The 24,499-nt window shown below is 50.7% G+C and overlaps 2 protein-coding genes across 8 annotated transcripts; both read right to left on the bottom strand.

The window, feature by feature from the left end:
- Nucleotides 1–1,228: 1,228 nt before the first annotated feature.
- On the bottom strand, nucleotides 1,229–5,732 carry Mrpl12 (mitochondrial ribosomal protein L12). Its single transcript, NM_001029900.1, has 5 exons — nucleotides 5,431–5,732; nucleotides 4,761–4,947; nucleotides 4,446–4,532; nucleotides 2,179–2,316; nucleotides 1,229–2,077 (listed from the first exon to the last, which is right to left on the bottom strand). The coding sequence occupies exons 1-5, from the start codon at nucleotides 5,730–5,732 to the stop codon at nucleotides 1,961–1,963; spliced, it is 831 nt and encodes a 276-aa protein (NP_001025071.1). The 3' UTR covers nucleotides 1,229–1,960.
- Nucleotides 5,733–6,303: 571 nt separating this feature from the next.
- On the bottom strand, nucleotides 6,304–24,490 carry Hgs (hepatocyte growth factor-regulated tyrosine kinase substrate). 7 transcript variants are annotated; one of them, NM_001399619.1, is made up of 22 exons: nucleotides 24,268–24,360; nucleotides 22,960–23,044; nucleotides 22,416–22,491; nucleotides 21,948–22,040; nucleotides 20,391–20,514; nucleotides 18,825–18,877; nucleotides 17,358–17,426; nucleotides 16,482–16,606; nucleotides 13,026–13,104; nucleotides 12,846–12,944; nucleotides 12,628–12,723; nucleotides 11,971–12,009; nucleotides 11,746–11,889; nucleotides 11,609–11,668; nucleotides 11,047–11,257; nucleotides 10,589–10,761; nucleotides 10,376–10,516; nucleotides 10,124–10,298; nucleotides 7,613–7,746; nucleotides 7,415–7,534; nucleotides 7,178–7,264; nucleotides 6,304–6,896 (listed from the first exon to the last, which is right to left on the bottom strand). In NM_001399619.1, the coding sequence occupies exons 1-22, from the start codon at nucleotides 24,302–24,304 to the stop codon at nucleotides 6,786–6,788; spliced, it is 2,331 nt and encodes a 776-aa protein (NP_001386548.1). In that variant the 5' UTR covers nucleotides 24,305–24,360; the 3' UTR covers nucleotides 6,304–6,785. The 7 variants fall into 7 exon arrangements, with proteins under 7 accessions (NP_001386548.1, NP_062260.2, NP_001386549.1 ...); NM_019387.3 differs by having other exon boundaries at nucleotides 7,415–7,519; NM_001399620.1 differs by having other exon boundaries at nucleotides 11,047–11,254.
- Between the last annotated feature and the right edge of the window lie 9 nt (nucleotides 24,491–24,499).

Genomic DNA, 24,499 nt, shown 5'->3' with positions numbered 1-24,499 from the left:
GTTTATCTTTAAGGCAGGATCTAGCACGTTTATGGCTTAGATTGGCCTTAAACTGTTGGGAAGGCAAACCTTTAACACATATGCAGTATTCTAGAACCAACACGTAATCTGTAACAGGTACAGAAAGGCTGGGATGGCCAGAAACACCAAGGGGTTTGCGTTAGTCAGGGAGGTACCTTATCCAAGCTAAGGCCCAGAGGTGTTTTTCTTGCAGTGCTTGGAAAGGTGCTCAGAGCTTATAAGTACCAGGTAAGAGTTTTACTACCAGTCAGCCCAACCATATACCTGGGTCTATAGCTGCCTTCAGATCTCCTAAGTGCATGGTCCAGAATCACTGGTGTGAGGTTAACTTAACGACCAAGGAGTTCAGTGTCTGAACGGTGTCCACGGTCACCCCCCACCTTTGCACATCTGTCCTCAAGCTCAGAAAACATGAGCCTGGTATCACCCCAGCATTGATTAGACTCTGGCCTGGGCTGAGATGGTACTCAGAGCAGACGTGAGTTTTTCATGACATAGGACAGGTCCAAACTGGGATTCTTGAGCTCATTCACATGTCGCAGGTGGTAGCAGGACCTGGCAAGTCATACCTAGGCTTCCTGGTAGTCACCTTTGTGGAGACAGCCCTGAAGTGCTGCTGGACAATCATTAACCAAACAGTGTGGCCATTAGCAATCCCCAAGGCAGAGTCCAGTAGTTCAGTCAGGGAAGCTGGAGTTTCCTAGTTCAGTAGTATGGAGAGGACTGGCTCACAGCTGGGTGAGCTGCCAATTGCAAGGCAGTCCTCACAAGGCAACACTGCCCTCTTCTGCTCTCTTACAGGAACTGCAGAAGTTCTTCCAACAGAAAAACCAATGCCAGAGGGTACCTTCTGTTCAGACACTGAACATTTGGGTCTTGATTAAAAACCAGCTGAAGATTCAGACACTGAACATTTGGGTTTTGGTTTAAAACCATCTGAAGAAACTTGTTCCTCTCCTAGGCTCTGCTCAGAGCTCTAGAAACAAAAATACCTACCCCACACTCCACCTTGGGGGCAACCAGACCAGGCGTGGTCAGGGTCTAAGGCCTGCATGCACAAGCCTCTTCTGCCACCTTGCCCCAGCCCCAAGTCCTCCAGAACTCCCATTTTGTAAGTTTAAGTGTGTGTATCGCCCATGGACAATCACCTTGTCTTGAGTCAACAGCTCGGCCTCTACCCAGCCCAGCCGGGCTCTGCTGGACCCAAGGCTGTCTTGGTAGGTTGGGCCAGTATCACACTGTCACTTCTAAAACTTCAAGTACATGTTGGGCAGTGCTGACACACAGGAGGCAGAGCAGGTGGATCCGATTCAAAGCCAGACAAAGTTCCAGGACAGCCAGAGCTACATATAGAAACCCTGTCTTCAACAAAGGAACACAATCCCTCCAAGTATCTAATTGGAAACTCCCCATCCGAACCTCAAGATACAACCCCTCCCCTACACCCAGCTCCATATATGCTGTGTCTGGGTGGACACAGCCTATTATGGGGTACCAGAGATTAGCTACCCCACCCCAACAATGGGAGGTGATGTATGGCTGCAGACCCCAAGCATGAACAACAGGGAGGCATTCAGGGGCAAAGAGCCTGGGTGAGGTTCAGGACATACACATGCCTCAAGGTGGTCCTTTATACTCCAAGCCCTGGGGACACAGACCACTCACTGAACACACCCGGCCTGAATAGTATATTTTCTCAGTAGCCACCAGAGGGTGTCTTCACTTGAGTTCCCAAGGCAATCTCTTGAGAGTTCTGCAAAGGTTGTCACTGCCCCACCCCATCACAGTAGGTCCATGTTGTCTCTCTCTCAGGAGACCTCCGTCACTAGCGTCAGTAGCTGTTGCTCACACTGTACCGCACCGCCTGGGAGTGAAGCGGGGTGAGCAGCTTGGCCTGGATCCCAGGGACTCTAGTCCATAAGTCCTTGGAGCAGTGCTGTCACTCCAGAACCACAGTGCCACCCACTGCCTCCAAGGCTGCCTTGATCTTCTCTGCCTCAGCTTTGGCGACGTTAGCTTTGATTTCCTGGGGCAGGGACTCCACCAGCTTCTTGGCCTAAAAGAGACAGCAGTCAGAACCTGGGGCACTTACATAAACATGCCCAGGTAAGAAAGTAGCCTCTGGCACCATCTGGGAAGGCTGAGGTGGGGCCCTACCTGCACAAGGTTTATGCCCTGAACGTAGTTCTTGATCTCCTTGATCAGCTTCACTTTGTCCACAGGCTTCGCTTCCGTCAGGCGCACCGTGAAGTGTGTCTGCTCTTTCTGCTTAGGGAGGTCTTCTTCCTCGGCCGCCTTAGGGGTGGAGACAAAGATAAGGTGGGGAAGGAGGGGTGAGGCTGCCCCACCAGGACCTGCAGGTAGGACCCAAGCATAACCTGAGCTTTACCTGCACAAAGCTATACCGGGAAGACCATTCACAGGACCACGACCTGAGACAAACCTCGCTCTGTGCCTTTTACTACCATCCCACCCCACCCCACCCTACCCCACCCCATGCACTTTTAGAGTTGCTTTTTTTTTTTTTTTTTTTTGAGCTGGGGACCAAACCCAGGGCCTTGCGCTTCCTAGGCAAGCGCTCTACCACTGAACTAAATCCCCAACCCCTAGAGTTTTTAAGACAGAGCTACGCTGTGTAGCCCCTGAATATCCTAGAACTTGCTCTGTAGATCAGACTGGTTCCACTCAGCCTCCAGAGTCTTGGGATTAAAGGTCTGCACCACCTCTGCCAGACTCACTTTACATCTCTTAAAGCCAGTAACTAACGGGCTTGGGTGGACAGACGTTCATCAAGTTTATCGTGCAAGTTTAAGGACCCGAGGTGGATGCCGGGAGCCCATGAGAATGAAATGAGGCACCCAGCACTGAGAAGGTGGACACAAGATATCAAGGGCCCACTGGCTACCCAGCCTAGCCTTACCAACAAGTTCCAGGCCAAGGGAAAGACCATGTCTCAAAACAAGGTTAAGTGGGAGATTTCCACATGCACACACAGACAAGCATGTACAGGTAACAAGCAACTGGAACTTATGAGGCAAGGAGAACAAGAAATGCTTTGCAGATAATAAATGGTTATGGAAAAATCAGGACTATCCCTCAGGCAACAAAGCCAATAATAATAACAATAATAACAACAAAACAACAACAACAATACAACCTTTGATGGTGGTGGTGGAGATGGGACAGTTTCTTTGCACAACAGCTCTAGCTGACCTTGGGCTCACTCTGTAGACCAGGCTGGCCTCAAACATGCTCACCTGCCTCCTGAGTGCTGGGATTTGAAGGCGCACGCTACCAAACCAGGCTTGGCTATGTGACAGCTATTTTAGCCTTATTCCTGCAAGATGACGTACAGTGGGACAGGTGGGCCCATGGTGCTCTTAATTGATGCAGAGACCTTGTGGCCCCAGCTTTGAGCCCCACCATCAGAGACACAACTGGATTGGGCCTGTATCCTGATGCTATATGATCTTTTGCAAAAGCACTCTGGCTTAGGGAACGAACCCTACCCTTGTTTCAAAAGTTCAGTGTGGGCTAGAGAAATGGCACTAAGTAAGGAACCCAAGTTCAATTCCCAGCACTCATGTCAGGCTGGTAACAACAGCCTTCAACTCCAGTCGAGGGACCTGACACTCTTCTGACCTCTTTAAGTTCCCAACATACATGTGGCTCGCGCACAAACCTCTTGTCTCTAAGCAGGGTTTCACTGCACTGTCCTGGAAAGCCCAGAATTCAGAGATGTGCCTGCCTCTACCTCCCAAGTGCTGAGATTAAAAGTGGATGCTGCTTTGCCCCACTCAGATTTTAAATATTGCTTGGAAACCCTCTGATAGCCAGATCTTTTTGAGACATGACTTGCTTTCTCTCCCTCATCACCTTCAAGTTTCAGTCAACATTGTTACCTTGTGGAGGCCTTCCTCAAAATTCCAAGCCTCTACCCAATTTAAGCTGCTTCCCTAGTCCCTGCCAACTGAAAACAGTGCCTTGCAGCGGAGGCCGGCACTCTCCCACAACATCTCTGTAGTCTCCTTCCTTTTCATAGTACTTATGACACTGTGCTGTTTGAGGTAACCCCTCCTCTATTCAGATCACTGTGTTTCCCGCCAGTGTAGTTCTGGCGGAAGGAAAGCTTACAGACAGGTGGTTGATCCCCAGAACCCACGTGGAAAGAGGGAACGCCTGAACGTTGCCCTTTGACCCTGCTACTCATGTACACCCACGCACATATAATAATACACATCAATGAACAAAGATCTTGAATGCCTTCAGCGGAAAAGCTCCCAGAACTGTTGCAGGGGAGCCCACAGCGGGGACACACTAATTACAGCTGTAGACTCAAGCAGGAACAAGAGAAATACATCAGATGTTGAGGCTGGCAGTTAACTGAGCACACAGAAGTGGGTCTTCTTGTGGCCGAGGCTCACCTCAGGGGCTGGTGCTGCAGCAGGGACGGCACCAGGCACCATGCCACCCATTGGCATAAGGCCGACATCCTGGATCTTCAATGTTTTCTGTAGGATAGAGGAGAGGTCTCAGTGGCTGCTTGTCCCACCCCTATATGTACTTACTAATGGAGGTTCAAGCCTGTTTGGCTCTACCACCTAGCAAAGTATATTTGATAAATCACCAGACTCCCAAACCACGCCCAGAAGACACAGGGACCTCTGACCCTTATTTGGTAAAAATTCAAATGGAAGGCAGGGTCGTTAGTCCTGGTCTGTGCCGATCTCTCCCAATACCTTCAGGAGTTCATTGAGGTCTGAGATCTCCAGGAGCGTAAGACTGGCAATGTCTTGGACCAGCTGCTGGATCTTGGGGGGATACTCCTTGGGAGCATTATCCAGGGGTGCACCGGCGAGTGCTTCACTCCTTCGGTGGCTGCTGCTTCTCAATTGCCGCGCCACACAGACACCGGGCATCTGTTGCCTACCCATGCAAACAGCCGTTAGACCCGAGAAGACCGGAGACGCGGGAGACTCGAGGGCACAAGATCCATGTGCTCAGTCCTCCACCACTGGGGCCAGAATCCACAAGCTGGGGCTCAGGGACCTGAAAAAGCTTCCCTACATTTCCCAAAGGGTCTCAGGATCCTACGATTATGCTTGCAATTCTGCTCAGAACAGCAGGCTTCTGGCTGAATGAAATACATCAGCCTGGCGGGTGCACAGTGTTGCACCAAGCATTCCAAAGCACGGGGCTCGGGCTATGCTACCGTCCACTGCGATAGGTCTCAGCGGCGGGAAGCTGGGGACGACAGGTACCTGCACCCAAGGTCGCCCAGGCCGAGCCGCCCTCTCCACGCCCCGCAGGCTGGGCCGCGGAAAGTGGCGAGGCGCCCGTCACCCCTTCCCTCCGAACCTACTTCCTGCCCGCCGCCCCGACAACGGCGCTCTATACCCACCGCTATACCTGACAAGGCGGAGCGCTGATCCCCCGAGTCCAAGCCGCGGCCCCCACAGGCGGCTAGCCGCCGCCGCCGCCGCCGGCAGCATAGCTCCGCAAGCGGGAAGGTCACACGCGGCTCTGAGCGGAAGCGACGCTCTATCCGGGAGGAGGCGAGCTGGACGGGCCGCTCTAGCCACCAGGCCTTGGCGGCCAGGGCGACTTGGTTGGCTTCTGATATTACGCACTAGGCGGCGCGACGCGCAGACGCAGTCTGGGCCCGGAAATAGTACTGGGTCGGAGCTTTCTCCTGCAGCCCTCCGCGGCATGCCTTTGTCTCGCAAGGGTAATGAGTAGGCGACCGCATATCTACGGAATTCTCTGCGTAGCCCCTTGAATTTACCACAGTGGTCCTAAAAATTAGCAACCTAAGGAGTCCAGTACTCCAAGCCTGAGAGAAGGACTCGATCCATTGTTCTAGATGCCTGGAATCCTTCCAAGTGGAGAGCTTTTCACTGGGCGGAGCCGCCACCTCTGCTTTGAGTGCATACTAAGGCAGGCGCTTAGCCCGGAAAGAAAGGGCAAATTTTCAACGTCTTCACCAGAAGTCAGGTTAAAATCTATTTTCCAGAATGAGAGCTAAAACCATAAGCAATGGTTTGGACCCAGTACTGCACTAAAGGGTAATCCTGTGAGCAGTTGGGCTGCAGAAGCCCACGTTTGCACCCTGTCACAACTGCCTGGTGATACATCCTGCACCAGTCAGTGCAAAGTCTCTACCAGGAAGGAGATTATTAAAAGTCCAAGGCTTCCCAACCAGTACCCACGAAACTCCACAACAGATGCGGACTATTAAAGTGCTGGTCCAATACAGCCTGATGCCCAATCAATCAATCATGAGAATTTTGAAATACATTTTATTTTCACTGTTCTGCACTGGAGAGATGACATCCAAGGAGTAGGGGAGACAGAGATGCCTGAAACTTCTACCCTTGCTGTGCATGGGTCACATCGTTCTTCTGGGTACCAGGGCCATGCCTGGACACCACACAGTTCACATCGGACTCTGGGCCAGGCTAACCATCCCCACAGCAGTCACCTCTGGCAGGCCCCGACACAGCTGGGCATTCTCCAGAAAAGGTCCTACTTGTCCTGCAGAGTCCCAGTCCCGGGAAGGTTGGACTGCATCAGGACCAAAGCAGGGAACCAGTGACAGGAGCCAGACCACTGAGGACAGGGAGGAGGGCCAAGGGTGAAGGCCCACCCCTTGCTCACAGAAGGGACACTACAGGGCAGTAATGGGAGGAAATGGCTAGTTAGACATATAAGTGGTTTCTGGAGAACTGTAGTGTTACTCTGGATGGTGAGCGCCAGACTCAAGGTCAGTCGAAGGAGATGAGCTGGGTCTCATTGCCCTGTGCTGGCGGTCCCTGTGTAGGTGGCGGTTGGGCCACAGGGGGCTGCTGCTGGGGAGGGCCAGTGCTGGGTGCCATCTGCAGAGAAAGAACAGGGAGGCTCGTCACTGCTCACTACCCCTCCTCTCAAATAAAAACTTTGCCTAGAACAAGCTTCACCTTAGCACAGGATAGAAATCAAGTTGTTACCAACACTGCAATGGCATTGTGAGCTCTTGTAAACCTGTCTGTCTCCTACTGAATATGGACGTAGTATGTGTACATACGTGCATTGGATATGGATTTATGTGTACATATGTGCATTGAAGGCACATCGTCATTCTGTCTGCTGAGCCCCTGGCCGGCTGGGAGAGGCTCACCTGCTGGTACATGGGCTGCTGCCCTGTGATGTAGGGCTGCTGGGCTGGCAGAGACGCATCCTGGCCTGGAAGGGTGGTCATGAGATTCTGTGGGAAGTAAGATGGAGCCCAACACTGAGTAATCTGTGACCAGACAGAAACAGACCCTCCTGGCTGGAAGAAAGCAAAGTGAGAGCCAGGAGGAGAGGACCTGTCTGTGACACCCCTCCATGCCCAGAAAAGACTAGGTCTCTTTACCTGCATGTTGTATGGCTGGTAGCCCATGGACATTGGCTGGCTCCCCATGTAGCCAATGTTGCTGGTCTGTGGAGGCTGGGAGATGGCTGGGAGGCTCTGTGGGGCCTGAGAAGCCACATTCTAAGAGAAGGAAGGGGGTGAGGTGAGGGAACAGGTGAAGGCTGGGTGCAGATGAGGGGGGAGACGTTGCCCACATACCTGGTAGCCTGGGGTTGGAGTAGGCTGGTACGAGGAGTAGGCAGGGTTGGTGGTGGGCCCGGCCTGGGCCTGAGGGGCTGCCTGTGCCCCAGGGGCACCTGCTGGGTACATGTAGGCGCTGACCATGCTGGGATCTGTGACAAAAAAGATGAGCTGGCTCAGCTCAGAAATGACAAGAGTAGGAAGAGAACACTCTCTCCTGGGTTTCTCCTTTTGTTGTGACTTTCAAAACCAAGTATATATTTCACATCCTCATAAAAGAAAAGTAAAGCCAGTGTGTGTGCATGGGGGTGGGTGGGTTTAGGTCCCATGGGGAAAAAAAATGAGCCAAATTCTTTTTGTTTTCATAATGCTAGGGGTTGAGCCCAAGGTTTTACACATGCTGGGCAAGTGCTCTACCTGAGTTACAGCCCCACCCTTCAAGCTGTCTTGAAACAAGTAGTAGTCGACCGAAGGGAAAGAGTTAGGGAGAGTTGACACTGGTACTTTCTGAAGCCCATACTTGGAGTTTCACAACTGAGACAACAGGAACCGAGACAAACACCCCTGTTCTACAGTGGCCCAGGCTAACACTTCAGAAAAGTCTATGTATGACAGAAAATGAAGGGGTTGAGGATTTAGCTCAGTGGTAGAGCGCTTGCCTAGGAAGTGCAAGGCCCTGGGTTCGGTCCCCAGCTCCAAAAAAAAAAAAGAACCAAAAAAAAAAAAAAGAAAATGAAGAAACACACCAGGGATAATGAAGGCCACCTAAGCTGTTAGAATGAGAAACGAGGGGCTGGGGATTTAGCTCAGTGGTAGAGCGCTTACATAGGAAGCGCAAGACCCTGGGTTCGGTCTCCAGCTCCGAAAAAAAAAAAAAAAAAAAAAAAGAACCAAAAAAGAGAAACGAGGGAACCTAGTTTGCATATCACACATACAAGGTCCTCAGTAACCTACAAGCTATAAATACACCCTAAGAGCCCAAGCCTTATGTCTTGATTGGAGTCCTCCTGCCTCAACTTCTCAAGTGTTGGGAATATAGGATGCACACCACCATGTCCATTCTGATATTTTGCCTTCTAATGACTATCTATCCCTGCAGAGAGGAAGCGGGGCTCCCAGAGAACCAAAGAATGAACGAAGCAGGCCGAGTACCAAGCTGACCTGATCAAGTTGACAGACAGGCCAGTCAAGGTGACACAAGCACTCACGTGGATTACACCGATAATGTATTAAAAGCAGCAGAAAGAGGGACAGAGACAGCTCAGCAGTTATGACAGCTAAGTCCTCTTATTGAGACTCACGTTCAGGTCTCAGTTCCCAAGTCAGGTGGCTCAGGCTCCTGTAATTATAGTTCCAAGGGATCCAACCACCTTGTCTGGCCCCTGAAAACTCTGACACTCAACACACATTACTAAAAAAATAAAGCTTGTCCAGGCATGCTACTGTATACCTTTAATTCCAGCACACAGGAGGCAGAAGCAGGTGGAACACTGAGTTTTTGTTTAGCCAGGGCTACATAGTGAAACCTTATCTCAGGAAATAAACAAGACAATCTTTAAACAAAAAAACTCAGGGGCTGGAAAAATACCTTAGTAGTTAACAGTACTTTTTGCTCTTGTAGAGGATGCAGATGATGCCAGAACCCAAATGGTGGTTCACAATCATCTGAAACTCCAGTTTCAAGGCATCCAAAGCCTCTTCTGGCCTCTGTGGGCAGAGCCCAGCAACACCCATGGTGCACAGATGCACATAAGCAAAACCAAACTGCTGGGAGATTTTGGTGCATGCCTTTAATCCTCGCCCGCAGGAGACACAGGCAGCTGAATCTCTGAGTCTGAGGACAGGCTGGTCTACAGAGTGAGTTCTAGGCCAGCTGAGCTACACAGAGAAGCCCGGTGTCAGAAATCTAAAGTCAACAGCAGTGACTTTTTTTTCCTCTGAATAAAATGTTCCACAGAGCACAGCTACAGCTGACAGGGCAGAGGGAGGACGACAGCACTAACCATCAGGAAGAAGGGGCAGGAGTCTGTGCCAAGACACCTGCAGTCTTAAGGTTCTTTCTAAGTGACACCTGTTGATGATGGGAACAGATGAGAAGCCCGCTGAGCCCACCTCAGCCACACACAGTGTGGCCAATGTTAGGACAATGGTCATGAGGTATTCAAGCCCGTGCACTATAGGCACAAAACAGAACGGGAAATGTTTAGAAGAGAAAAAGGTAGGCCAGGCTGGCTGACAGTCCTAAGGGGATTTTCTGAAGCACAGACATCTTCACTGGGGCAGTGATGATAACCTGCCCTATGCAGTGGCTCCTATCTGTGAACACATCCTGACTTTAGGAAATGCACTATGGGTAAAGGGATTTTACCTGACCCTCACCCTAGAAGACAGTAAGAAATGTGTGTGTGCACGCATGTGAGAACATATGTTTCTATATGGACGGAAAACAACAATTCTGGAAAAACATTCACTTAGAAAATTTGGGAAATTCTTTATATCATTCTATCTTTTGTAAACTGGCAAGGTTACCTGCTGTGGTGCCAGGCATGCTGGGGTAGGGGCCAGTGGCTGGGGCTGGCTGGCTCATATACACACCATGCATCGGAGAGCCCTCTACTGAGCCTGCTGGGCTAAAGGTGCCAGGAAAGCTGGTTGGGCCTGAGGGCTGGTAGAGTACACCCCCAGCTGTGGGCATAGCCTGGAGCTAGAGACAAAAAAGAACCAACAGTCAGAGGGGTGTCTTTGGCCTATGATGGGCAAGGCAGGGTGGGCAGCACCTGCCTGGGCATAAGGCAAGGGGAAGGCAGGCATCTGGGCACGCATCTGGACAGTCTGCTTCTGTTGCTCCAGGCGCATCTGCCGTTCCTTCTCCTGTTCCTGCAGACGCTGGATAGCTAGCTGTCTCTGCACCTCCAGATACTCCTAAGCGAAGGAGAGGCGGTGGTCAGGTGAGCCTGGGCCTCCCCTGCCCACATGCCAGGTCAGGCGCCATACCTGCTTCTTTTGTCTCATGATCTCCAGCTTCTGTGCCAGCTGGATCTGACGTTGACGCTCCGCCTCCTCAGCTGCCCGGCGCAGCTTCTCCCTGTGCTCTTCACGCAGGGCACTCAGGGCCCCTCGGGCATCACGTATCTGTGCCAGCTTGTCCTGAAGCCCCTCGTAGTACACTGTATAGAGAACAGGGCAGTTCAGACCTCTCACAGGCTGAGAGCCTAGGTGATGTGGGTTTCTGTTCTCCTTGGGTAAAGCTGTTGGCCCTGGGGCTGGAGACAGAAAGGAGCAGAACAGGCCCCACCAATGGGACCACCTCCCACCAGCACTCTGTGGAGGACTCAGGAGGCTCAATGGAGTACAGGCAAAGAATCCTGGATGTCACAGGGCCCCGGGAATAATTAGTTGGAGCCCTTCGTGGAGCTGAGAGACCCTCAGAGGGGGGGGCACGTGGCACCTACGCCTGCGCTCATCCAGCCGGTTGAGCAGCTCGAGCAGCTGTGGGTGTGTGCTATTGATGGACTGGAAGAGGGACAGCACAGCCGAGTCATTGGTGATACTGCGGCCCCTCATGTGGTTGCTCTTCATGCGGTTGACAAAAGTGCTGACTGCATTCTGCAGGGCCTTGAGGAACTGCTCGTGGCTCTCCTCCGACTCCCCGTTCTGGTACTGCTGGAGACAGAGTGGGTAGCTGAACACCACAACAGGGTGAATGCTGGCTTAGAAAGCATCCTTGCAAAAGTGCTAGGCTAGATGAGCGCTGCCCAGTGTCAGGAGCATAGCATGGGCACATGACCCGGCCCTTCATGCTAGACACGTGACATACCTGGTCTGCACACAAAGCACAGAGCAATGCTCTCATCCACCCATGACTGGGTATGACCAACAGACACCTCAACAGTTGAGGGACAAGGAGGGCCTCCTACGAGCCGCTGTAGAACACTAAGGCCCACATAGCAGCTGGAGACTGGAGACTCCTTACTCTGACACACATCCCCAACCAGGATAGGAGGCACAGCTTACCTCACTAAAGGGGCCACTGCAGGAAGTTATGGGCTGAGAGTCTGTCTCTGGAAGAGGGGCCTGGAAGATATTGGGGGATCAGAGGGTCTTCATACCTGGTATGAAGGGACAGTGGAGAGTGCAGAGGAGCCTCTCACCTCTACCATGCTGTTGGGGGCTGTATGTCCTTCTCCGGGCTGGGCAGCTGGCTCGGTCAGGGGCACAGGTGCAGATGGTGTGGGGCTCTTCCGAGCTTCTTCCTGTTTCTTCTCCCAGTAGTTCCGGTTGAGGTATCTTGCAAGCTGTGAAGCAAAAAAGGAGGGGATGAGGAGCCACTGGTATGGGCCAGGAAGCAGGAGAACAGCACTGAGGCTGCTACTCACCTCAGGGTCGATGTCCTCAGCCAGAGGTGCTGATGAGTTCTGGGGAGACAACATTGAGTCTGAGGAGCCACAGATGAAGTGACGTGGTCCCGAACACTCTTTCAGGCAGGGACCCCAATGGCACCAAATGACAGCAGATCGCAGGGCTGGCCAACGCTCCAGCATCTGTCTGGCACCTGCCAGCCCTTTCCTTCACAAGGCCTCTGTGGCAGGCATCCACCTCCCTTTGGCTATACAGTCTTAAGAACCTGGATTACGGGGCTATCATGTACCGCCAGAATCTGACCAGGCTAGCAAGACTCCAGGACGGGCGGTGCCAATACTGCACGAACACTGTGTTTAGCTCTAGTGTGAGCCCTGCTAAAAATCTAGGGAGGAGGGAAGAGTTTCGTCCACCAGCAGGTGCCAGGGCTGTTTCTAGCTCCAGGTCCCATCTACAGGCCTGGATATGGATGAATGGATACCCCTAAGACCAGGCCTGTAATACTTATGTGCAAGCAAGTATGGAAGTTCTAGGTGAAGAAAAGCTTAAAGCATCTCCGTGACAGGGGGATGCCATTCTTGGCATCTCAGTCTACCACAACGAAGTCCCGAACCAAAAGGATCCTTCTGGTGATCCCCGGGAAACGTGAAGTCAGCTTGGCTGACGAGGCTTACCACAGGCGAGGAGTACAGGCTACCAGCTGGGGGTGCAGAGGAAGCCAAGGGCGCAGGCTCTGACTTTGGATGCGCTGTGTATGTTGACTTCTGTCTCTGAGGAACAGAATTAGAGGTGCATGTGGCACAGCCTAAGGAGCCGAGCCTCCACACAGCTCTGATGCCATGCACCTAGAGCCTTCCTTCAGCGGGGACATTCACAGGGCCCCATGGCTCACCATCCTTTCCTTCTCCTCAGCCTCTGACTGTGATAGGGCCAGCGCCAGCTGTAGCTCCTCCTCTTCTTGCAGTGCTGTCTCATCCCGCTTTGGGGGCAGCTGAGGACAGACAGGGTAGAGTGAAAAGAGCCCTCAGGAAGAGACGAAAAGGTATTTGAGGGACTAGAAGGAACCTTGTACCTGAGACTGCTGTGACAGGGGGCTGGTCAGGTACTCTGGGGGCAGCTCAGTGGTAGAGGCAGCTTTCCCTTCTGCCTTCCTGCAGGCAGAATGAGACACTGTAAGCAACCATGCACTGACACTACCCGCCCGGGATCTGCTCACACCATCTCCACAGACTGACAGTGAAGGCCCTCCAGAGAATGGCAGAAGGGACCCTGACCCCTCAGCCAGCTGCAGAACTCGAATGGCTCACTTGGCCTAAGAGAGTCCCTCTCCTGGCTGGGTTGAGCAGGGGCCTTTCTATACCTACACATTGCCTGCTGTGCCTGCTATGAACAGCAATGGGCCTTCCCCTCAGAAGATGCCAGAAAGGGCAGTGTTTTAGTTAGGGCTTACTGCTATGAACAGACACTGTGAACTAGGCAGTTCTTATAAGGACGACATTTAATTGGGGCTGGCCTCAGAGGTTCAGTTCATTACCATCAAGGCAGGAGCATGGCAGCATCCAGGCAGGCATGGTGTAGGAGGAGCTAAGAGTTAAGCATCTTCAGTTGAAGACTGCTAGCAGAACACTGGCTCCCAGGGAGCTAGAATGAAGGTCTCAAAGGCCACACCCAGTAACACACCCACTCCAACAATACTACACTTCCTCATAGTCCCACTCCCTGCCCTCACAGGCTTGTTCAAATATATGAGTCTATGGGGGCCACACATAGCCACAGCAGAATAAAAAATACATTTAGTCCAACTTCTAAAGCCCCCATAGTCTACAGCACTCTCAATGTTTGAAGTCCAAAGTTCAGTGTCTCTTCTGAGATTCAACTAATCTCCAAAGCAAGACAGGAAACCAGCTGGGCAAACTCCAAACTCTGCATCTCCATGTCTGATGTCAAAGCGGTCTTCAGATTTCCAACTGCTTCTTCATCTTTGTTGACTCCAACAAACTTCTTTCTCCAGGGCTGGTTCCACTCCATCAGTAGTTTTCCTCAACAGATAGCCCACAGCTCCAACATCTTGGGGTGTTCAAGGCAACATCAATGTTACAGCTTCTTGTTTCAGTTCTGGGATCCATACATGATCTTCTGGGCTCCTCCAGCTCCGTCCTCTGTAGCTCTCTAAGGTCAAGGTGATCCACTCCACTGCCGCTGTTTTTCTTAGTGATCATCCCATGGTACTGGCATCTCCGATACGCTGGGGTCTTCTGCTGCTATTAGCTTCACCAGTAGCTTCTCACAGGCTCTCTACCTGGTGCCAAACCTCAACTCCTTTGCACGAGCCCTTTCAGTCCTAGCTCTTCAGTCAACCGCAACTGAGGCTGCACCTTCACCAATGGCCTTCCTTGGCCTCTCACAGCGCCAAGTCTCGGCTGTTCTTCATGACCCCTTCATGCCTTCAAAATCAGTACCTCCTGGGTGACTCTTACACATTACCAAGTACAGCTGCAGCACAAGGTACAACCTTGGCTATCTCTGGAACACAGCTTCTTTGTGCTCTTAGAAAAACTTCCCAGAAGACTTTCTCAGTGATGCTGATCTCTTCTTAATCACCACTAACTTCTTAGCTCCAGCTAATCAGAATCAACTGTCCCAGTAGTAGTCTCCTTCTCCTCTTGACTATAAAGCCAGAGACACATGGCCAAAGCTGCCGAATTCTGCTGCTTGGAACATGGACCCCTTGCTCTATTTCATTATCACCAGCTTCCTCTTTTCCAACTCCTTCACTGCCTAAGCTCCGCTGTCCTGGATCTTGCTCTGTAGATTGACCTTGAACTCAGAGATCTGCTTGCTTATCTCCTGGGATTAAAGGTGTGTACCACTTTGTCTGGATTTAAGCTTTTCTTCACCTCGAACTTGCTCTGTCTCAGTCTAGCCTTGAACTCAGAGATCTGCTTGGCTTTAATTTCTTGGGATTTAAAGTGTACACTACCATGCCTGGATCTAAATTTTGCTAGGAGGATCTTGCTCCAAAGTCACTACTCCCTTAATTCAAGTTAACATCCTTGAGCACAGGATTCAGCTTCACTTCACTTCCTGGTGCCCCTTAATACTCGAACCATATATATATTTTTTCTTTTTTCTTTTTTTCGGAGTTGGGGACCGAATCCTTTTTCAGTTTGCTATACTTGTTTAAAATGCTCTTCATGAGACTTAACCAGAGAACAAAATCTATGAAGGGCGTTTCTGTGACTTCCTTTGTCAATGCAATTAATCTGAGTCACTTCACCTTAGACTCATGCAGTCTCTTCAGACAAGAGCAAAAAGTAGCCACATTCTTCACCAAAATACCATAAAAATAGTCACTAGGCCACATATTGAAATTCTCCACTGAAACCTGTTGGTCTAGGTCCTCATAATTCAAACCACTCTCAGTAACAAATTCCTACGAGGTTAGTCCGTTAAGTCCCATTTAAAGCATGACCTAGGCAACTCTTAGAAGAACAACATTTAATTGGGGCTGGATTCAGAGGTCCAGTCCATTATCATCAAGGTGGGAACATGGAAGTGTCCAGGCAGGCATGGTGCAGGAGGAGCTGAGAGTTCTACATCTTTATCTGAAGGCTGCTAGCAGAATACTGGCTTCAGGCAAATAGGATGAGGGTCCCAAAGCCTACACCCACAGTGACACACCTCCTAATGGTGCAGCTCCCTGGGCCGAGCACACACAAACATCACAGGCAGTGAGACCCAGGCAGCCAGGGCTGTTCTAGAGTTTGATATCTAGATCAGAGATTTTTCCACAAAGTATGGCTGAGGGCCACATGTATAACACAGAATTAGGATTTCAACTTACACATGCTCTTTTCTAAGGAAAAACCATGCTTTAACCACAGTTGGTGATGTGGACACAGGAAGACAAACCACAGTTGAAACATCCAAGAGAAGGGCTTGGAGATGTGTTCTCATATATACAAGTAAACACACAGCTTTGCACTACACTTGGTTTTTGCAGATAGGGTTTCTCTGTATAGCCCTGGCTCTCTGGGCCTGGCTTTGTAGATCAGGCTGGTCTTGAACTCAGAGATCCACCTGCCTCTGCATCTGCAGTGCTGGGATTACAGGTGTGTACCACCATACTCAGCTTGTAAACTTCAATTCCAATCCAAACTACAGGAAGTGTGGACAAGGTCTCAAGTCCCAGAATTTGAAAAGCTAAGTCAGAAGATTGAAGCCCAAGCAAGAGCCTATCTAAACAAAACAATTCAAAGCCAGTGATTGGCCCAGGGCAGTCACAGCTACTGTGCAGCCACACCCTGCCCACCCTTTCTAGAGTGTGGCCATGTAACCCTGCCCATCCTGTCTGCCCTTTCCTAGAGCATGGGCCACAGCACCCTGCCCACCCTGTCCCGGAGTTTGGGGTGCTGGAGCTGCCTGTCTAGCTGCACTGGTTTGCCCTTTATCCTTTCTGACAGTGCTTTGGGAGCCCCTTTGGCCTAGTCCTGAAGCATCACAAAGTACCCATGGAGTGTACACTCACTTGTTCAGCTGCTCATAGCAGGGCTCACACACGCGCACTTCCTTCTCAATGCCGAACTTGGGGATGGTGGAGTACTTGGAGGAACACTTGCCACAAAAGATCTGCCCACACGCTCGGCAGTGATGCTGTGAGACAGAGCAGGACAGTGATATCAGCTATGACCACCCTGACTACCCGCCAGTCAGAGCTGCCCAGGCCAGTGCTATGAACAAGGGCAGGGATGGGGACGAGGAGTAGAGCAGAGAGATGGGGGACTGCAGGAAACCCTATTTTAGCCACCATTTGGAGGAAAAGAAAGGAATTAGAAATAAGCAACTGGGGGTTGGGGATTTAGCTCAGTGGTAGAGTGCTTGCCTAGGAAGCGCAAGGCCCTGGGTTCGGTCCTCAGCTCCAAAAAAAAAAAAAAAAGAAAAGAAAGAAATAAGCAACTGAAAGCAGGTGCTGACTGAAGAAATGAGGGCTCCTGAACGTACGGTGAGCCCTAGTGCTGCTCAGACCCTGCAGGGGTCACATTCACAACCCTCAGAAGGGAATTAAGATGGGAAGCTGTAGGGGCTGAAGGTGGACAAACTGAGCTCCTTAGAAACAAGTTTTTACCCAATCCTAGAGTGACCTTAACTCAGCCTATGCTTGGGATGTTTAGATCCCCGAGGTGAAGCTGGGCCTTGCCCACTAGGTAAACTTCAAATGAGAATACTGACCATCATAGAGGTCAAAAACCAAGCTCCTACCCCAAACACCACAAAGTTGTGAGCTGGATTTACTTCCAAAATGACCAGGTTAGAGCAGAAAGACAGGATCACACAAAAGGAGCACCACTTTTTGAAGATGGCGGGCGCATGGAACCAAACACCCAAGTCTCTGGGGGATACTCACCTTGCGGGTCACCACTCCAAACTGTACTCTGCACCGATGGCACTCCTCAGCATCCACCCAGTCAGGGGCCTGGGGACAACAGTCATGATCACATGACTTCCCTCCCAACTGCTCAAACACAGAACTTACCCCAAGTCCCAAATAGGAAAGGTCCCCAGAGAAGGCCCTAACGTAACTGGAGTACCTGTGCCAAGACCATCCTATGCAGTGGCCTAAACCACATGGCCCAGGGTTAAGTTGCTCCAAGGAGAAGAACCTCCTCCAAACAGACTTCTTGTCGAAGACAGAATCCCGATACTTGCCAATTTTTTGGGTTTTTGAGACAGGGTTTAGCACCTTGCTGTGTAGCACTGACTGTCCTGTGACTCACTGTGTAGACCAGGCTGGCTTTAAGGTCACAGAGATCCAACTGCCTCTGCCTCTGAGATCCTGGGATTAAAAGTGTGCAGCACTGCCACTAGCCTAGTTTTAGAGCTGTGTAAAGAAATTTACTCTGGGTGTGCACAAGCCTTTAATCCCAGCACTTGGGAGGCAGAGGCAGAGGCGGGTGGATCTCTGTGAGCCTGGTCTATAGAGCAAGTTCCAGGACAGCCAGGGCTACACAGAGAAACCTTGTATCAATAAAACAAATAAAAATCAATCAACCAACCAAAAAACCAAAACAAATAAACAAATTCACCCCGTAATTTCTTTTTCTCCCCCTTGTGGGGGGGTTGTTATTTTCTTTTTTTTCCAAGACAGGGTGTTTCTGTGTAGCCCTGACTGTCCAGGACTTCACTTTTAGATAGGTTGGCCCAGAACACAAAGAGATCTGCCTGTCTCTGCCTGCAAGGGGCTAGGATAAAAGCATGCACCACCACCTGGTTTTAAAAAACAAACAAGGGGTTGGGGATTTAGCTCAGTGGTAGAGCGCTTGCCTAGGAAGCGCAAGGCCCTGGGTTCGGTCCCCAGCTCCGAAAAAAAGAACCAAAACAAAACAAAACAAAACAAACAAAACAAAACAAAAAACGCTGTGCTAGAGATAAGCCCAGAGCCACACATATGTGTCCTACCCCCAAACATACTTATTTTAGGCAAATGAACCAAGTAGCTAAACCCACAGGCACTATGAACACCTTTTCAACTTGACCTGGAGTTACCTGCTGCTTTTTTCGGTTTGTTTGTTTGTTTTGTTGTTGTTGTTCATTTGTTTGTTTGCTTGCTTGCTTGCTCTACTGAGTACTGTGTCTATGGCAGGCAAGAGCTTTACAATGAGCTAAATCCCCCAGGTTTCACCTCTTCTTTCTTTCAGTCCACGTCTCATTATGCACTTAACACAGGATGTTCTGGAGTTCATGACCATCCTCTTCTGGAATGCTGGGACTAAAGGCGTGAGCCCTCCCTACCAAACCCCAAACAAGAAAGAGTCCCAGGTCCTCCCTCCTCCCTCCCAAGAGCTCCTGAGCTCTTGGCTGACCCAGGACTCACTCTTTCAGCAGCAAACATGGCGTCGCTCTCCTTAAACTCAGGGAAGACATGTCCTGGGAAGAGAAGGTGAAAAGTCACTACCGGATGCCTCCCTAGTCACCACTTCTAACCCCTGACATCTGCCTCATTAGACAAAACTGGCAGGATTAGGAAAAGATACCCAGAATTCTCTGAGACCCAAGTTCAACCAAGTATTACCAGAACATCCTAATCCATGGTTCCCTCTCTCTTTTTTATTTTTATTTATTTATTTATTTATTTATTTATTTATTTATTTATTTATTTTTTTGGTTCTTTTTTTCAGAGCTGGGGACCAAACCCAGGGCCTTGCGCTTCCTAGGCAAGTGCTCTACCACTGAGCTAACTCCCCAACCCTCCTCTCTCTTATTTATTTATTTATTTATTTATTTATTTATTTATTTTATGTGAGTATACAGTAGCTGTCTTCAGACACACCAGAAGGGGCTGGGGATTTAGCTCAGTGGTAGAGCGCTTACCTAGGAAGCGCAAGGCCCTGGGTTCGGTCCCCAGCTCCGAAAAAAAAAAAAAAAAAAAAAAAAAAAAGAACCAGACACACCAGAAGAGGGCATCAGATCCCACTACAGATGGTTGTGAGCCACCATGTGGTTGCTGGGGATTGAACTCAGGACCTCTAGAAGAGCAGTCAGTGCTCTTAACCACTGAGCCGTCTCTCCAGCCCAATCCCCTCTCTTTAAACCCCGCCAGCTCTCTCTAGAGCTGCTACATCTCAAGAAATGTAGACAGGAACCTAAGAAAAGGCCTTCTGCCTCCCTGGCCTAGCCTAAAACCTGCCAGTGACACACACACACACACACACCCGCCAGCAGCAGCATTCTGGTCTGGCTCTCCTCTGGCATGAGCCGCACTTCTAGCCTTGAAGCAGGTCCGGCGTACTCTGACCCTGGGGTCTGAACTGGATTAAAGGTGCCAAGGCAGCACTGGAGAGACAGCTCAGTGGGCAAGCACTAGTTACTCTTTCCAACCAACCCAGCTGATCTCTAGCACACATGGTGTCTCACAAGTGTCTGTAATTCTCATCCCAGGAAGATCCAACAACACTCTCTTCTGACCTCCAAGGTCACCAGGCATGCACACGGTCCATGAACATGTACTGCCAGCAAATCATCCACACACATTAAAACAAAACAAAATAAAAGCGGTGTCGAGGCCCTGGGGTTGCTCCTTGTGTTCAGAACTCCTGGGATCCACCCTACTGACGTGCATGGTCTTCCTTGTCTGCTCATCCTGCACTGCCCCCAGGAAACATAACACTCTCAAGTGTGCTTACCTCTACAATTAGTGTTTACTGCCTGAAATTAGTCTACAGCCTCCCTATGGGGTGGACGTGTAGAAGGCAGGAGCCTGACCTCCCTCCGAGGTTTAGGGAACTCCACCTCCTCACTCCCACTGCCAGTCACTCAGGGAGGACCAGCCGACCCTTCCTGGCCTGGATCCCTGAGGTTACCTAGCTTTGCTGTTAGAGAGACAACCTGAGGCTTCTAGTGATCACATTCTCAGCCTGGGGCTGGGGCTGTTCTAACTCACCTTCTACCTTCATGATCTGGTATGTGTCCTGGACCACCTTGTACTTGGGTTCATTCCGGAACGCATGTGCCCAGGCCTGGATCAGGTACAAGATCTTGTTCCGAACATTAACTTCCACTTGCCTCTGTGGAGCAAGAAAGAAAGTGGGGAGGGGTACAGGAGGCTCGGGATGTCTGAGGTCTCAGACAGAAGAGCCATCGAGCAAGACCAATTGTGCTGAACAGAGACGATTAGCACAGAGGCAGGGGAGAGTTCCCAGGGCTGCCGGGCACCAGTCTAGTCACAGGAGTGACCTTCCTGGGTGTCTATGTTTGCTCATGGTCACAATTTTTAATCCTGAAAAAAAATGAGGGGACTGCCAGAGGCTACACTGCTTCACGTTCCTGATCTACAACCAGGCCTTCTTCCACACTCCAGGGGGTCCTGGGCAGTTAACACAGTTCTCTGGGGTCCACAACTAAACTCTCCAAAGGCACTAGGAAGACACTGAAGATCATAAGGCACTGCCCTGGGTCTGAGGATACAGATACTACAGATCTCCCTCCAGCCATAGTCTGAGAGCGGTAGAGAGATAACCTCTTTAGATATTTCTCCACAAGGGGTTCACGCCCTGTGAACCAAGCTCCAAGCTTGGCACTCTCTCAGGGAGGCCCTGACACATTATGTTGGGATGACAAGGGACGAAGCAGCTTCAAGGAGGGACACAAGGGCCTTATGGTGGGATTTGCGTTTCCCTCTAAGGGTTCCCCTCCAATAGAGGAGCAAACCAGCCTGGTGCATCTGCGGCACAGAGGGACACAGTCTGTCAAAACAAGAATAGGGAGTGTGCCCAACACTTTGCTCTTTTCCAGTTAGGACCTTGCAACAAACTGGCCAGGGTCTGACTCAGGATTCAAATGAGAAGAGCCTGAGACAGGTTCTGGGCAGCATGAGTTGGGGCTTCCTGTGAGACCAGACCCTGATGCTGGGTCCCATGAAATGAGGAACAGCATCGCTTTGCCCAATCCAGCTGTATCACCATCCACATCGCAATCCTTTACATGGTCCTGGGGACAATCTCACATGGATCCAGAGAGTCTTTCCTCCTCTGCTGAGGGGTGTGAATTCCACTCTCCCTGGAGCAGCTCCTTGCTCAATCATTTTGGCCTCTTGACTCTGTCACAGACGTACCTAAACTTGGACCTCCTCTGCTCAGATCTCTCCCATCCCTGAATGTGCTACTCTTCCCCAAGCTCATGGTCACACATATACTCCACAGCCATCTATGCCCACAGGCATGTAACCTACTGCCCTTAAAAGCTCAGCTACATACCCTACTTCTTAGAAGCCTTCCCCAGTCCCAAAAGAAGTGTCTTTCTCATCCTGCAGAAACAACATACGAGCCTGGAGGTGTCTCACCCAGGATTTATGACAGACTCACAATAAATGACCACTCACTCTTACCTTCACCTCCTCTACCACACCCACTGCTCCTCCTGCTGTAGCTGGCCCACAAACACATAGAAAGTTGGTACTATACCTGAATCTACCTTCTCTCATGACTCTCAGGATACCTACCTTCAGCAGCTCCTTCAGTTCTTCCATGGTCTGTTTGTTGGCCACTTCATCATGGACTGTCTGGCCACAGTTCTTTACCACAGACTCCATCACCTGAAAACCCCAAGGGAGAGAAAGATCTAGCTCGTGTTCAGGACAGGGCCCCTCCTGCTGGAAGACAGGCCTTTGAGCCCACCCAAGTTGTTAGAAACCACAAACAGCAGCTCAAAGACAGGTTACAGGCCCTGATAATATCCTATGGTCAAAGGTTACTGGCATCCCATCCCTCGGGGGTTATGGACTACAGCTAGAAGAGCAGCACTTTTGCTCCCTCCCCTGTTCCCATGACAGTGGTCAGGCTCAGTGGCCAAGCTCACAACTCTGCGTAGTGCTAGAGGACTCCACTGGTTGCTATGTGGAGGCCTGACACCGGAAGGGTAAGGATCCTTGAGTCTGAAGAGAGAAACAACGGCAACAGGCTCTAGTTACCTCCAGAGCATACAAAGCCACATGTGGGTTCTTATCATTGACCTTCTTCTTGATGGAGTTTACAGCATATTTTGCTCTGAAAAGGAAAAAAAGAGGGGGGTGGAGAAGGGGGAGTAGTAGCAGCAGAAAGAGAAAAAGAGGGAGAACCCTCAAGAAGGTGAGGGAAGCTCTTCAACATCTTTATAAATTGAGACACAGATTTTTGTAGCCCAGGCTGGACTCAAATGGAAGACTTTGGACTTCCTATCCTTCTGTCTTCACTTCCCAAGAAGCACTGGGATTACAGGCAGTGCTGTCATGCCTGGGTTATACTGTGTTGAGCATGAAACTCAAGGTCTAATACATGCTGGGCAAATTCTCTACCAACTGAAGTATATGTCCAGCCTTCCAACCACTATTTTGGTCCTTCGGTCCTCCAAAGAAATATTAATAAGATTTTCTCCAAACTGTACAGCTTTAATTGTCCCAAAATATCAAAACAGCCAGGACAGAGAACTCATGTTGTCAATTTAATCTTACAAGAGGGGTGGGCCTCCTCACTTACTGTGTGTCCCCCTGACGGATCAGGTCGCAGATCTGTAGAATGGACTCCCAGTCTGTCTCCAATAGAAGCTGGCTGGTGGCTTTGTCTAAAGAAAAGAGATGCCATCCAAAGGGTCCATTGGGATGTTCCCCAGGTGGCTCCCAAAAAGTCGACAATTTCCCTCGTTTTAAAATAGTCAATCCTCTTGAGGGGCACTGATAACCATGTAAATGGCATCCTCCCATGCAAGAATCAAATAATGTAGAAATTATGCTCGTTCCCTATCAGCTGTCACCTCAAGCTCTGAATTCACTCTGTCCCCACAGAACCTCATGAGATGGGCACCACTTTCGTCTTTTTTAAAGGTAAAGTAGGAGGCAGTGGTTGCCCTATGTCACGGCTTGCTGAGCACTTTGAAATGACACACTGCTGCTTCCCAACAGGGTCACCCCACCATTAACAAGTTCTGTCCGTGACATTACTTCTTAGCTGGGGTAATGTAATGGGGCTCCCTTGGCATGTCAAGTGTAGGGGAGTGAAACTAACCCCCAGCCCACACCTCTTCACACTCTGATCGCCTCTCTCTCTTACGAAAGTGAGCTATCCCAAGATACACCACCTTCGTGACTGATTCAACAAGTTAGTGGAGTCATACCTGAAATGCTGAACCTCCCAGAATATGAGAGGAAGGAAAACCTTTCATCTAAGATCCCCTTTGAAAACCTTAGTTCAGAAAGAAGCAAACGAGCAGCCTCTGATGGGGCCTGTTCCTGGACACCACACTTTTACTGAGAGGATGGTGCATGCACATCAAACCCATTTTTCCCTCCTAAAATTTACACTGTCCAGGAAGCTCAAACGGGATCAACAAGCACCTTCAACAATGAGAAAAAAATGTCTTCTCAACCCCCCAGGCACTACCAGAGCCCAAGACTGGGGTTCTAAGAAGCATTCCCCAAGCGGCTCAAAAGGTTTAAGGAAGGCAGTATCGATTCCACCCTTCAAACAGGTATTGGGGTCTGAGACCCGCATGAAGCTAAGATCTGAGTCATGCACTTCATGACTCAGGACTTTGGCCCAATCGGTTCAGGACCGACGGACCCGGAGGATGAGAGGTCCATCGCGGACTCCCAAAGAGCATTCCTCACTGGAACCCCGGGACTCAGTGCACAGCCTGGGCGGCCACACCCGAGGCCCGGGAACAGTGCACTGCTCCCGAGAGGCCGACGGCCGGTATAGGTGACCGGCCCGCTCTCCTGAGACCTACGGAGGCAGCATCTGGCAGGTGCGCGAGAGAGCTGACTACGAGCTAGCGGGCGGACGCGTTACCTAGGAGACGCTCGAAGGTGCCGCTGCCTCGCCCCATGGCGACCCCACTCCGGACCGACGCCGCGGGCGCTCCCTCTTTCGGAGCTGACGCGCCCCCCAACTTCCGCTTCCGCCTTTCTTTTTCTGCTCGCGCACGCGCAATATCTCCGCGACGCCCCGAGTCCTGCTCCGAGACGAGCCGTGCGCTGGCACACGGACTCTGAGCGTCCATTGGACCGCTCATTCCATTGGA

Source organism: Rattus norvegicus, chromosome 10 (genome assembly GCF_036323735.1).
Source record: "Rattus norvegicus strain BN/NHsdMcwi chromosome 10, GRCr8, whole genome shotgun sequence".
Taxonomy (NCBI): domain Eukaryota; kingdom Metazoa; phylum Chordata; class Mammalia; order Rodentia; family Muridae; genus Rattus; species Rattus norvegicus.
The sequence above is the reverse complement of the archived record's forward strand: the minus strand, read 5'-3'. Positions and strand labels throughout refer to the sequence as shown.

Coding starts and splice junctions, on each gene's coding strand:
- Mrpl12 (NM_001029900.1), bottom strand. CDS start 5,732: ATGCCGCGGAGGGCTGCAGGAGAAAGCTCCGACCCAGTACTATTTCCG. Junction 4,948..5,430: donor TCAGCGCTCCGCCTTGTCAG/GTATAGCGGTGG, acceptor TTGCATGGGTAG/GCAACAGATGCCCGGTGTCT. Junction 2,078..2,178: donor AGGGCATAAACCTTGTGCAG/GTAGGGCCCCAC, acceptor TGTCTCTTTTAG/GCCAAGAAGCTGGTGGAGTC.
- Hgs (XM_039086708.2), bottom strand. CDS start 24,490: ATGAGCGGTCCAATGGACGCTCAGAGTCCGTGTGCCAGCGCACGGCTC. Junction 23,045..24,267: donor CACCTTCGAGCGTCTCCTAG/GTAACGCGTCCG, acceptor TCTTTTCTTTAG/ACAAAGCCACCAGCCAGCTT. Junction 11,258..11,608: donor GCAGTGGCCCCTTTAGTGAG/GTAAGCTGTGCC, acceptor CTCTGTCTCCAG/CAGTACCAGAACGGGGAGTC.